General features: G+C 37.9%; 1 protein-coding gene across 4 annotated transcripts in view; it reads right to left on the reverse strand.

Annotated features, from left to right (window-relative positions):
- Positions 1-355: 355 nt before the first annotated feature.
- CDKAL1 (CDKAL1 threonylcarbamoyladenosine tRNA methylthiotransferase) overlaps positions 356-14715 on the reverse strand; it is a 421037-nt gene continuing 406677 nt past the window's right edge. For all 4 annotated transcript variants that reach the window (XM_074870845.1, XM_074870828.1, XM_074870837.1 and 1 more), the window contains one exon: positions 356-4472. In XM_074870845.1, coding sequence (XP_074726946.1) covers positions 4266-4472 — 207 coding nt within the window. In that variant the 3' untranslated portion in view covers positions 356-4265. The remainder of the gene's footprint in view (positions 4473-14715) is intronic.

The following is a 14715-nucleotide window of genomic DNA, read 5'->3' on the forward strand; positions in this document are numbered from 1 at the left end:
ATGCAACTAAAAGACATTTAATGATATTTGCACAAATACTTTCCAGCAATCATTCTAATTTTAATTATCTAGTGCATGAACCCTGTCTCTGAACATGTCAGTCCCTAACTCTGTGGGCTGTCTCCTAGTTCAAACTTGCTTTGCAGCTTTTGCACTAATATTTTTCATACTGCACCCTAGCTTTACAGCCTCTCAATTTTTTCCTCTGTTTTTGATTTCTAAATGCTCTTTGTTTATATCTATACAATCAAATACAGTGCACTCAAAATAAAATATGGGATATAAATATGTGAAAATTAAATTCAGGAAAGTTGCAAGCATTTTTTCCAGCAAAAAATGTTACATGTTCAAAAATACATAAATAAAGATTTTAATAAGCCTCACACGAACAGGCACATGCCTACTCATTCCTCCAAATTCTCAGAGCTCTTGCATAAGACTTCTTTTATATTTGTCTTAGTCCCTGAAGTTACACATATCTTAAAGTTAAAAAAGATAGACTTGTTAATAACACACAAATGTTCATAGACATAACATCTTTACAGATATCCTCTATAAGCAGATCAAGCTACTCTCCATATGTATTTAAACGTAACGGAAGGCTGGAGTTTTTAAGTTGTCAGATCTGTTCCTGGGTAAGAGGGGCTCTATTTTCACTCCTCGAGCAGCAAGAGATTAGCAGCTTGAAATCACTTTGACAGTTTCAGTTACTCTATTGCATACCGCAGGGAATTTTAATTCCAACCTGTGAAATTGTAATTGCTTCTCAAGAAGCGCGGAAGGATTCTGGGTAATGGCCACAGCCAAGCTCAATGTCAGAGTTGCCAGTTGCTGCCACTTCAGATATTACTTGCTGTTATTCAAAAATCACTCCAGCTTTCCATATGGGAAGTTGAACTGGGGAATGAAACTAAATTAACAGAAGCTGTCAGATGTTCAGAGATGTGCAGGCAATGATGTGACAGAGGTGGATGAACTCTTCTCAAAAGGTACCTTCTCCTTTTTCTCTCCTGCTTTATAGAATAAGCTTTACATAAACCACTTCTTTTATTTCATATTCTTTTTCTAAACAAGTATACCATTAATAGAAAGCTACAATGAAAAGATTAAATGACAAAGTCCTCCAGCATCCAAAACCATACACAAGTAGGACATAAAAAGTGTGCACTTAATGTTGTTCAGAAGAGATTTAAGATGTCATTGCTATTCAAGCCTTGTGGTCTACAAGATTCCTCACTGAAAACAAAAAGAACTCAGAGCTACCACAGACATTTAAGAAACATAGTTGAGGCTCCCTCGGTACCAAAAGGAAATGAGATTCTTTTTTGCCTTAAAAAAAGGCATTTGACTGTAGATTGCTTATTAGCAGACACATTCTCTAGCAATGAGTGTGTTCACACACGTGTAGAAGTGAGATCAATTGACTGTGGGGAAACTTCTCCTTCCAATGACCTCATTAACTTGGAGTGCAGTAGATTTCTCTCCCCCGCCCCCGATGCCTTGTAAAGAGAGAATACTTGGTATAAGTAGTCCTCAAACAACGCTGATGTAAAAATTAAAAACGCCACCTGGCATGGCAGTTAGAGGCATTCAGGGGGCCAAATGGGAGCAAAAATCACAGATCAAATGTGTTCAGGTCAACCAGTCCCATGAAGTAGATATACTTCTACAGCTCACTCTACTCTCAGGGAGGTCTCCCAGCCTTCACCTGTAGCCCCAGGCAGCATGCAGTTTAGGTTTTGCCTGAAGGCCTTTGACCAGAACTGACTTGTTGAGCTCAGTGGCTTTGAAAGCTTTAGTTGTATAAAGAGGAACAAATGAAAAACACTCTACTGCTCTACAATATAAAGTGTCAAAAAGCCCTCTCAAAATCTAAAGAAAGGTAATAAAATACTTGATAAACACTTATCAGGTTAAAGCTCACTTTAAGAATATACTGTATCTGTGGGCAATGTCATTTAGAAAGTCTTCTTCACCTTCTTTCCGTATATTGCATTATTTCTAAGAAAATAAGCCAGTCCCATTACAGCCAGTGATGAACAGAATCTAAATCACAAGCTTTGTAAATCTCTGTAACAGCTGATGCAATGAGTCTGTAATTGCTACGATTAGATAAGCTAGAGTGGCTGACAGAGTGCTAGAGGCATAGAACGTATCTGCATAGTTTATTCCCATCAAATGCACAAATTTGGCTCAGATATAATGATTTTGTCAACTCATAGTTTTCCTGAGAATCTTGTGATAATGTGGTACTTTCCTGAAAATTTCAGTTCCCAGAGTCAAGTGGGGTTTTTTTGAGAATTTCAGGTTTGTTAAAAATTTAAATTACTGATTGTTACATATTCCTAGTTGTAAAGAAAACCCTGAAAAAAACAAGCAGAAGCAAATCAAGAGCACAGTTTTTTTAAAAATCTCATGAGTTTTAGGTCTTGGTTCATGACCTTCAGTGGTTGCAATAAGAAATATAAGTCAAATCATTATACACCTAATTTCCTGAAGACAGTTACATTTGTTGTTATAATTTACAAGCTGTACTGAAAGCATCATGGTGGAACTTCCTGATTAATTCTCTGAAACTACTAGGAATCCTCGGTTCATAAAGTACAAAGTGTCCTTCCTAGGGGATTATTCATCTGCACTGTAGAGCCACAGTACTGGTTTTGGCTGGGATAGAGTTAATTTTCTTCATTGTAGCTAGTGTGAGGCTATGTTTTGGATTTGTGAGCAAACCAGTGTTGATAACACGGGGATGTTTTAGCTGTTGCTGAACAGTGCTTGCACAGAGTCAAGGCCTTTTCTGCTTCTCATGTTGCCCCGCCAGTGAGGAGGCTGGGGGTGCACAAGAAGTTGGGAGGGGACACAGCTGGGACAACTGACCAAAGGGATACCATACAACGCTGTTCTCACCAATAAAAGCTGGGAGGAAAGAGAAAGAAGGGGGGGACTTTTGCAGTGATGGTGTCTGTTTTCCCAAGTCACTGTTACTCATGATGGAGCCCTGCTTTCTTGGAGATGGCTGAACACTTGCCTGCCAAAGGGAAGGGGTGAATTAATTCCTTATTTTGCTTTGCTTGCACGCACAGCTTTTGCTTTACCTATTAAATTGTCGTTATCTCAGCCCACGAGTTTTCTCACTTTTACCCTTCCGATTCTTGCCCCCATCCCACTGTGGGGGAGCGAGAGAGTGGCTCTGTGTTAGTCGCCTACTGGGGTTAAACCACAATAGCCATGCAGGCAGCTCAGCTCCACCTGTGCTGTGTATGACACAAACATACTTAAAACAAATACAGTTCCTGCTCTTAAGATTTTAAACAGAATTTGCAAGTGGAAGTTTGAATGAAGATCCAGAAAGGTGACAAGGCATGAAAGAACAAACAATATCATGCAGTCAGCTGCTGGCAGAACTGGGCAGAGTCCAGTCCCTGGCTGACCAGCACAATCTCAAGATGTGTGGAGATCCTGTCGTGACAAAAATGGCTTGAAGAAAGTAAATAGAAATATGCAATGTGCAAAATGTAACCTCCCCATTAACAGAGCAATATTGTCTTATACACAGCGTGACCCAATGCACAGCTAATACGAGATTCACATGTAGTTCTCTGAACATTATACAAAATCTTTACAGACTGTATTAAATCCGTCTTTTAACAGAACTCTACCACCAGAACTGCATCTTCCCATTCAATGATAAATAACCAATACCTTTAAAACTTTTTCTATGTAAAAAATAATTCTTGTTGTATTAACAAAGCCTAGTAACTCATTGTGAAGTTGAGTGATACGATGGCAGGCCAACAATTCTTTCAGACATGACAGCAAAATAGATAGCAACAAATGACAAACTTTAATGGCCCAGCAGTGTTTGATTCTGTAATGTAAAAAGACACATATCAAACCATCACACTGCATTAAGCAAAATCTTTAAGAAAGCTTTAAATGTTCTGCCCATAAAAGATTACCAACATCACTCAATGAAAAGATTTCTTATAAACTTCATGAAAAAAAACTTGAGAAAAAAGAAGAGGAAAGATGCAACAAACTGTTCTACCAACCAAGGATCTCAAATTTTGTCAAGATAGGTCTCCCTAGAGTTATCAACATTCTCTCCTATGAATGACAGGAAAGGCATAAGATGAGTACAAATTATTGCCCAATTTATATTAGCTTTTTTCTTTTTTTTTTTTTTTTTTCAATTGTTGGTAAATGTGTTTCCTTTGAAGATTTTAAACGGCAGTTTTATTGTTTTCATAAAAGCCTCATTCAGTTCACAGTTCTGTTTTCATTCCTCCGTAGTAAAACATAACAAGAACTGCCAGCAGAGCCAGGCTGACAGACAGTATCTTCAGCCCACCGCCTTCTTGTTGCCATGGGAGCTCCAAAGCCATCCACGAGCTGAGCGGTGTTTTCACTGGGATCTCAGCAGAAGGGTGTGCTTTCCAGTTTGTGCCATTCTGCAGTGTATGTATGAACTCCTGTGAAGAAATACACATATTAAGATTGAAACTGTGTTATGTATTTCTGACTGTACATACCAAATACAAATAAAATTTCCTCTTTATATTGAGGTTCACATGAATATCCCTTTTCAAGACAAACAACAATTTAACCTGCGCTGCATCACTGTCAGGTCATCAGTTTTTCATACAGAAATATTACCAACGTCCTACAAAGTCTAATGAAATTAACTGCCAAATCAATGAAGCTGTTATCAACAGAAGCAAATCTCCAGACCTCGATATCATCAGAGAGTTGTTTGATGATTATTTTTTTATTTGTTTGTTTTGCTGCTATCTCACTACTCCCCCATTTTTGGCTTCTTCAAAAGAAATGTCTAACCAGTGATAAAGGGGACCACAACACAACAATCCTTTGCACAGCAGGGCTCTTCTAAAGTCAATCATCGTCTCCTGGTGTGCCAGCTCAGTAGTGCTTGAAAATCCTCCCACAGGGCTTTTCCTTTCCCCTGACCCTCCGGAGGCAGCTGTGCTAAAACACTCACCTTCTCATTCAGCATATTGAATCCGAGTTCCCTGCTGTGCCTGCCATTACCATTCTCAACCTGACTGCAAGGACCAAGATCCCCCAGAATATCAGGACTTTTAACTGCAGCACAAGATACAGATGTTGAGTCGCTATTTCAGCAGAAAATCCAAGTGGAAAGAATAAGAAACTCCTCTCTTGCAACCTTGTAAAGTTCAGCACGCTAGCATTGTAGATACTCAAAAGTAAAAACATCTATTAAAAACTGTAATCTGATGACATTTGCAAGAGGTGTAAGTGGCAAAGGTGTAATTAAGCAAAGGTGTAATGATCTTGCATCATAAGATTCAGGATTTCCGTTCATCATTTCTTTTTTCCTCCCTGTATTTCAATAATCTCTTAGGAATTCAACTGAGCTCAGCTGGGTTTTTAATTGGTTTGAAATTTTCCAGTTATAAAAGGTTTTTGATTGATCCATTTTATTTTTTTCCCTTCACATTTTGTATAAAACAAGTCAGGGACCCAGAAAGTACCTATCTGGGTAATCCTGTATTTCCAAGCAGCTGAAACAGGGTCATATGAAAATACAGACCAGATGCCTGACTCCCTCTTTTACCAAATGTATTTTTGGGCAAACTCAAAGAAATATCAAAGCTCCAAGAAAGGTGCCTGCCCATGAAAGTGTGACAGCACAATTCAAACTGTCTATAACTGCCTCCTGTTTTCCATTTCAGGAACAGCTCCATTACAGTAATTGTAGAAGGAAAATAATGATTACTACTGGTTAGGTAAGTAAGCATCAAAGGGGCAAATGACAGCCTGGTGTAAGTGCTATTCTAACATCTGAGGTATTGTTGATTTAGATCACAATTCACACATGCAAAGGGTTACTGAACAAGTGACCTATGAAATGAGGATGACTTCATATATATACTGCACACAGAAGACCATCAACCTGGTAGGTAACAGAGGAAACAAGTAAGCAAATTGCGGTGTAAGTCTCCACAGTGTAAGGCACAGTAACAACACTACTCCAGGACTTCAGTCTATACTGTGTAGAATAAGTTAGCTTCATCAAAAACTATGAAACTGCTTCATACTGTTAAGTTATTAATTACAAGCAATTTCTAAGGCATCTGAAATTTTAGTAACTGGCCACAGCTATTTTATCCCCCCAAATCAATGATTAACCTTTGCCTGCAAAATAAACTGGAAACCATAGAGCATTAAGGATTTTTCTATATATGAATCAAAAATCATTTGCAATTTATGCTTTCTAGATATTTATAAAGCCTTTCTTTTCTTTGCAGGTCTCACAAATCTCTACCATTCTAGGGTGCATAATTTATAGTCATGACCCATTTTTACATGTATCATTGGTACGTTAACGCTAAGGCTAAGGTGGTTTAAAAGAATGGATAAGGCTGTAAAAATATCAATACAACCAAAGAATGATTTCTTCTGATATTTAATTTTCACCGATTCATGACTCAAAATTTGGCTGACTACAGACTCCCAACCCCTTATTAAATATTTCTACACAGCTTGATAATCAGTAAAGTCCTGAATACTTAGTTGTACAAGACTAGATGTTATCCTTATAAAACAGATAAAAAGGGCCAGTACCTCATAAATGACTTTGTAACTTTCTCCTCAATGTTCCTCTTCATACTCAGCCTTAGTTCCGATCTACCTGTCTCTGCAAGACTGGGGATAGCCAGCAAACCACCCCAAACACAAGTTACAACTTGTAAAAAGTTTTGAGGGACGACTTCTTTTTTCCCTTTATTAACAGTTAAACACATTAGCGTTTCATGCATTCATTCGTACTCCTGTGCAGTAGTTTTCAGTAGTGATTCCACTGGCACTTCACTTCTATTTTACAGTTTTTCCATTTTCCAACATAAACCCAAATAGTCTCATCTGGTTGCTGTAATTTTGATCATGAATAGCCTACACTGTTTTTTTTGTTACCATATTGTTTTCTTAAACCTTTATTGCAACATGCAATGCATATGCATTAGGTAGTGCTGAATACTGCTAGTAGGACAGAATGGCAAAAGAGATTTTAGCAAGGTTTACAAAGTTCCAGTGGTGGGGAACATCACTGGCTCCACAGCCAGTTGTCCCAGTGGTATTTCATTCAAGTAAGTCAGCCTGTAAAGTTGTGAGGCCCAGTTTCTTCCTTACTTTATCATATTTCCCATAAATTAGATGATCATACGGATACACTAAACCCATTTTTTATTTTCTTTCTGTAGATGAGATTTGCTCTTACAGTATTTCACTAATATTGAAACTTAACTAGGTTGGAGGTACAATCCTCAGAATTTCACTGTGGCTTTGTTTTTCTTCTATCCTATACTTTGAACTCTGATGCATTTGTTTTTACCAGTAGTCACATTTTTTAAACTGTTGAAAACTTCCAGATCGTATTTCAGATCATATTAGAGACTGTCAAACAATTTAAACCAGAAGTTTTTCTTTCAGTAGATGCATACATGAAATACTACTCCTATTACCTTGCTAACCTGAATTCTTTACAAAATGTTCTCATGAATCAAACTGTTCTTATATGGACAAAAAGATCACAACTGGCAAACTAAAGTGACCCTTTAAGATGCATTTCACAGCTTATCACTTAAAACACTACTGCATTTCTGTTTGATAACATATATCTCTTCAGATGATCCTGCCAATTATTTTCTTTCAAGAAAAGTAATGAATATGTTCATCCAATCTGTGTTTTCTAAGAACTACTCTCTAGTTTGCCCCAAAATTCTGCCTTGCAACACTGACCGCATGGGTAATAACACCGGCTTCCTTGAAAATTTCTGTCATTATTGTCACAGAAGGTACATTTGTAAAAAAGGGTACATCTGGTTCCCTGCAGCTGAAAGACTCCTTTAGAAAATGGCAGTCTTTTGTCCCCCCTCCAATTCATACAACAGCTTTTAAAAACAGGATAATCTCTGAGAGACACCTGCAGGTAGATGCCTCTTCCTAAAAGCCTGTCCTGCTGCTCTCGGTGGGAAGAGGAAGACCTCTGCTAAGCTGACCACGTTCTTGGACTCTTTTAAGCCTGAGCTAAGGGCTGAGTGGCCCTCACTGCAGTCTGGACAACAGTGAAGTGCCTGTCTAGAATATAATCAGTTCTTACTAACATACAAGTATCATATCACCAGCTGTGTTAGTGGAAAACACAGTATATCTCTTTTTATTTGGGCAAAAAGTCCTTCTATAGGCTCCATTTCAGGAACTAGTTTTCAGGTAAAGTATACAGTATATATTGTATACTGTACAGAAGGCAGGGAGAGGATGAAGTTACAGAAACTAAAACTAAAATTAAGCCTTCTAGGGTAGACAAAACAAATTACAAGAGCTTCTTTGGGCTGTCATATGAGCTTCAGAGTTTGCAATACTGTAGTGCTATATTCTGAGATCCTCTCATATGTGTTTTCCCTAAAGCTTTCCATATACTGTGCCTTGAAGAGCTATCCAAGACACCTGCAGAAAAGATCTTTCATGTTCTGTGGGGAGGGGAGTTCTCCACAGAAAACCAACTTTAGTAGAGCTCTTTCATGCACCTTTGGTGTAAAAAACCTGGGTCAAGGCAAAGATCTCATTTGTTGAACTAGCAGTCACACTGGTCCACTCCCTGTGCTCTCACTTCATAAAAGTTATTAATTCAGAAAGGCCGTTATTTGTATCTCTAGATAAAATATTTGCAGTGCATTAGCTTTTCAAGGAAATCTTCAAGGCATTTCTGTAATATTCTGAACTGATATAACTGGTGATATTTACTATACACAACCACTAGTCAGAGTGCAATAGTTTCTCAAACTGAGCTCAGAAATCACATTTTTGTAGCTGCAAGACTTGGGAAGATTAGCATAATGATTCAGTTCAGTGGAATTTAGAACTAAATCCAAAGCCTCTTTTACCCCCAAAATACTTGGAGGAAATCCTAAGGTAAAGAAGTTTCCAGAAATACGTATTTACACTAATTTGTCTTGATAGGCCATAAACTCTTTGGTAGACTTGTTGTTAATAAGGAACATTGCTATCCCTAAAAAGAACATCAGCAAAGGAAAATGTAGTCTAAGATTTAAATCTATATGCTATTAATCAAAATGAGAGAAGGAAGGGAAATTATCAAACTGAAACGCAAAGACAGACACTTTGAGCTAAGCATCTTGTATTTCCATGGAGGCAGCCTTTCATCTTGTTTTGGCAGCCACAAAGTAAACACAAGACTTTGCTAATAAGGTATAATATAAATTATTAAACCATCTACTGTATGATCAAATGCATTTCAGATTATTTTTTGAATAATTCTGTCTTGACGACTGCCAGGAGTAATATATTTTGTGTACTCTTGCACAGACCCATTGATTGCTGTCTTTCTGAAGCTCCAGTTCCAGACTTAAAATGCTGTGCATGAAAGAAATATATAATCACATCAAAACCTAAGCTTTGGCATCTGTCGATCATAGCCTAGCTTTTTGTAAGATCTCACTTCATGTTAGTCAACAAAGACATGAGAGCAACTCTTTAGCTCTGAGCTGAGGTTTTAATAGATTCAAAACATTTCTTACATGCAAATTTCTTTTATGGCTCAGGGGCACCGTTAGAGCTTGAAGTGTTAGCTAACTGCTGTGAAAAACTACTTGACTGAGCATATCTCAAGATAAATTAGACTTCTGAATTTTTGAGCCCAACCAAGTACATCTTACACACTTGTACTACTGGGTTTAAAAATACGGACTTTTATATAATCATGCACAACAAGCCTGTGTGACAAATTAAAAGAAAACATGTTAAAATATGCATTACATATCCTACTGCGCCATTTGAAACTCTGGGCTATTACACTTTGGAGGCATTTTTCAGATTTAAAAAACAAACAGTTACTGAAGGTCACATAGATTACACATCCAAAAAATACGTAAATTAAATTTTATTGAATAGTTCTGGAAGACACATTTAATTCTGTAGGTATTAAGAGAGCTCTTTTGATTTATTACTTATGAAATTCTACCAGCCTTCTGCAAATGTGGAATGCTGCTCTTAAAGTAGAAAATAAATGGCATACAAGATATTTTTTTCTAACGGAATTAACACCATAATTCCCATAAGAAGCGTCCCTGCCCCATGTATTCCAATGAATGCACAGTGCTATGTTGTTAAGAGAAAATGCTGTCTACAGGCATGCCTGTGTCAGATGTTATCAGTTGCACACCATTCCTAGGAATTCACCGATTTCAAATACACATGGGGTTTACTTACTCATTTTAAGAAATGGGAAACCTTGGAAAACTAAATAAAGCAGACAGGCACTTTTGCAAGAGAATTTCATATTGCTTTTTTTTGTATGCATATATACATACGTGTTTGTGTATGTGTGTGATGTATGACTCTATGCTTTAATATATGAGGGGACAGCACTGACCTGCAGGTTAAATACAGATTTACTATTAATTTCTCAGTAAATGGTCAGAGTCTTAGAAATAATTAGGATTCTTAATCTGTTAACCCCAAATCATTACCACTTAAATTATAGCAAGAAAATAAATTAATCAAGGCATCTTGCAAATAGCTGCAGTCACTAAAACTGTCTTACTGTCTGTCTTAGGATAATTCAGACTGCATTTGATCCATCCTCCTGCTCCACGAAGGGTCAGCTATGGCCTAGTTTGCTGAGGGATTGAATTAGTTGGGCTTTGAAAACCTCCAAGGATGGAGACTGCGCAGCCTCTTTGGGCCTTTGTTCAACTGCTTGACCATCTTCATGGGGAAAATGTTAAGCTTCGTATCCGGCCTGCACCTCTCACTCCAACTTACGCCCACTGCCTCTCATCCTTCCAACATGCACCACTGTGAATCACTTGGCTTGGTCTTCTCAATAACCGTCCCCCCAGACACTGGGGGGGCTTCTGTTAGGGTCTCCTGAAGCCACCCCTTCTTCAGCCTGGAACAAGCCTGGTCCCTCAGTCTCTCCTCACAGGCCAAGTGCTCCAGCCCCTAACCAACTCTGTGACCCTACTCTGAATTCATTCCAGTTACCAGTTCCTAATTTATACAAAGATCACTACAAATGACCCAGCCAAGTCAGGTCAACAACACACCTAGCAGCTGGACCACGGTCAAATATAAACATAAAACACATTAATAATGGGAGGATATAGAGATTGATTAACCTTAAACTCAGCTGCATTGAATCTGACAGTTTCTTCCAGGTTTGACATACCTTATGGAGATCATCTTTACTAGGGCCTACCTCTGACCTGCATAGCGAGTCCGCAAAATCTTTTTTCTTTCCCAGTAACGCTTGCATGATCTGTCTGATTCCTTTGGTCAGCACCGAAAAAACACCTTTCCCATTACTCAGCCACCTCTCACCAATCTCCTCTTGCCTGTCCTGTTTGCCTTCTACTTCTCCCCATTTCTCTCTTTCATCATCTGACCATACGGCCTCTCCTAATAAATAAAAGCAGAGATGGCAATAGGAATACAAATTTGGAATGACATGCTATATCATGACTTTCTGTCCATGTCACACAAACCCACCTCTGGAACTTCCTCCTCCTACATTAACATCAAATTCAAACTTTAATATTCCCATATAGGAGTATAAAAGAAATCAATTCTCTCTCTGTAGGTTACTGTACTTGAACTTCCCACCAGTAGTGTAAGGCTCTACTGGCATTTTTCTTGGCAGACACCTCTCTGCTCTCTTTCATGTTCTTACCTAAGGGTAGGCCCTTGCCTACCTACTTCTTTTTCCACCCTCAAATAGTCTTTAAGGATTATTCCCTCAATGAGCCCTCAAAATTCATAATTCAGTTAAAAACTCAGACTTCTAGACAGAAAGCTGAGTAACTGGGGCTTATTAAATGACTTCCTTTTTGATGTACACTTTGAGGAGGAAGGAAACAACCAAAAAGATCAACTAACAAAAGAAACAGAAAGAGGAGAAACTACCAACCAAGAAAACACAAGCCAAAAACACGTGCAAAATGCTTAAAACACAGTCTTGTGCTGCATCATACTCACTTGTTTTGGCCTGTTTTCTTTATATTTACCTATAAATGTTTCCAGCTAGGACCTGACTCTTTTTTTAAACATATTTGTATTTTGTGCTGCTATTAAACTTAGTGACTCTGTATCCTCTCCTCCCCCCCACCCCAAATAATGCATTGTCAAAATAACCTGCCACTCAAGGTCAGAAGCAGTATTTTGAAAAACAGTCAGTGTGATGTCTGAATGCTGAACTTTTTTTTTTTTTTTTTTTTTTTTTTGTAATAAGGTGTGGGGGCTGTCAATCACTATGGAGGTAACAAGTGACATGCAAGCCAGCATTCCATTAAGTGCTTGCACAATCACAAGAGAATGGAGAAATCTTTTAAGCAGAAAAAGTTTGTGATTCAAAAATCACAGTTGTCCAAGTAACGACTTGAAATGAAGAATGAACCAAGCAGCACAATGCAGACAAATTCAGGATGGGGATCTGTCACTATTTATCTCCCTGTGCATAGCAGTTTTATGAAGGAGATGGCAGGTGCTTGCTCTGGGCACTTATCTGGTAATTAGTTGGCTAACAGACAAATCTGTTTCTTAGAGATCACCAGCACAGGCTTCATGGCTTTGAAAATACATTACAGTGAATTACACAATGTACATTTACTTGTAATAACACTAGATAGCATTTTTCAGTGTGCATACCATGGCCTGTCTTAGTGGATCTCATTCCACAGGATTCCAGCTGTCTCATTCTTTAAAGGATCATAGATTTTTTTTTTTTAAAAATAAGTATTTTAAGGTTGTGTTTACAATAGAACAATTTTCCCAGTTTATTTTGTTGGATGATGAAAGAATGACAAAGAGCTAGTAGTATGTGCATGTTCAAAGACTGTTCTACAAATGAGATTATTAAATGAAATACGATATACTTTTTTTAATAGCACAAGCCTTCAGAGACCATCACCTTTTTGCTTTCCTTTTAAATCTTGAAATAACAATGACAATTATATGGAGGTCAACGGTAGCTACAGGCAAAGACACAAAAGGTTTCCATCAGAAAGAGCACCCCAGTAAAATGAATAGCTAGATCTGAAAATATATATTCATGTCACAAGAATCAGCAATATAACTGAATGATATTCATATATCAACAGTGAAATGAGTAATACTGCTTTTACTTGGAAGTGAATTCTATGAGTATATATTAAAACACTATCTTTAAAAGGAATTCTATACTCCCAAATGGTAGAAAGCATAAAATACTAAAAGCCTTTCAAACCATTGTTATTTGCAAAGAACACTGTGATAAATATCCAAGAAATATCTCAAGGGACATTCTCTCTCAAAATCAGGAAAAGCTTTTACAGATCTTTCACGTGGAACAAAGTAGAATAAACTGATATATATATATACACATATTCTTGGCTAAAGCCTTCCCCTTAATCCTAGAAGATGTCATAATTCTGAATTTATGGTGTTTTCATTTATCCCTACAGAACTAAGTATTACAAATGGAATATTCCAAGGAGACTTCAACACCGTATTATGCAACATTCACAGACACAAAGGATACAGCCCTTCTTACACTCCAACCTCATGGATAATAAATATAGCATAAAATGAGCCTTAGTATTTAGGAATGATACTAGTTTCCAGAGTTTCAAATTCCATACCAGTAGGTATGCCTCCCCCATTTTACAGGTAAAGAAACAAACAAAGAAGATTTAAGTGTCTCCAGTGCCATAATGCAAGCCAGCAATCAGGTCTCTACAATTCCTGTCTCAGATTCCAGTTGTCACCAGAAACCAACATAACCTCTAAAACCTTTTATCTCTGTCAGTTTAAGTTTTAAATACATTTTCTTAAAGCTAGTCAATGCCTTAATATGACAATTCCTCTTACATTTATTTTCACAGACTTTTCTGCCCAGTATTAAACACCTCCAGTTCCTGGGACTGTAGATGCTCACCAAGCACAGCTGGAATCAGACCTTGGCAAAAAGAAGCATTTCATGCAAGCCTGACATTTAACAGTTAATAAAGTGTGACTGATACTGACCAACTTTGTGGGTTCAGTGATAATACAAAGGTTTTCTTTTCGTATTGTCATGGCCTCTTTCCTTTAAGTATCCTTAGCTGTTTTAGGAGGTCTCCCACAGTGCCAGTTAGCATACTTCTGAGCACCTGAGGGAGTGTCTTGAAATCTGAGTCTCCTTTTTAATTTCACACTCAGTCAAGTTCAACTGCAGTTAATGGAGGACTCTCTCATGGAAACATCAAACAATGGTTACTTTCTGTGATTAGCAAGCCTAACTGCTCTAACACAATCTCTGTATCCCCAGTCTCTATAAATGATTCGTCAGCCCTTCTCCACAATAAAGATTACATGAGAAAAACCTTTCTTGGCTTGCTGTGTATTTTATGCTAGATAATCATGATAGCACCTTGGCGCTCTGTCTAAGACATCAAAGAACAGTAAGTATCCAATCTGCAGGCTGTAACGAATATCTACCCTCAGGAGAGCATTTGTATCGTTCAGAGGGTGGTCTGACTAGACAACCAACTTCTGTATCTGTAAAGGACTGAAGTGCATAAGCACGAACTTGCGCCCTATCATGCTCAAACACTGGCAATTTTTACCTCAGCAGAGAGCCTCCAATGAATCCACTGGACCTCAGTCTTCTCCCACACAGGTTTTACATGGTGTGCTCTA

This window comes from Strix uralensis, chromosome 1 (assembly GCF_047716275.1).
Source record: "Strix uralensis isolate ZFMK-TIS-50842 chromosome 1, bStrUra1, whole genome shotgun sequence".
In the NCBI taxonomy this organism is placed as follows: domain Eukaryota; kingdom Metazoa; phylum Chordata; class Aves; order Strigiformes; family Strigidae; genus Strix; species Strix uralensis.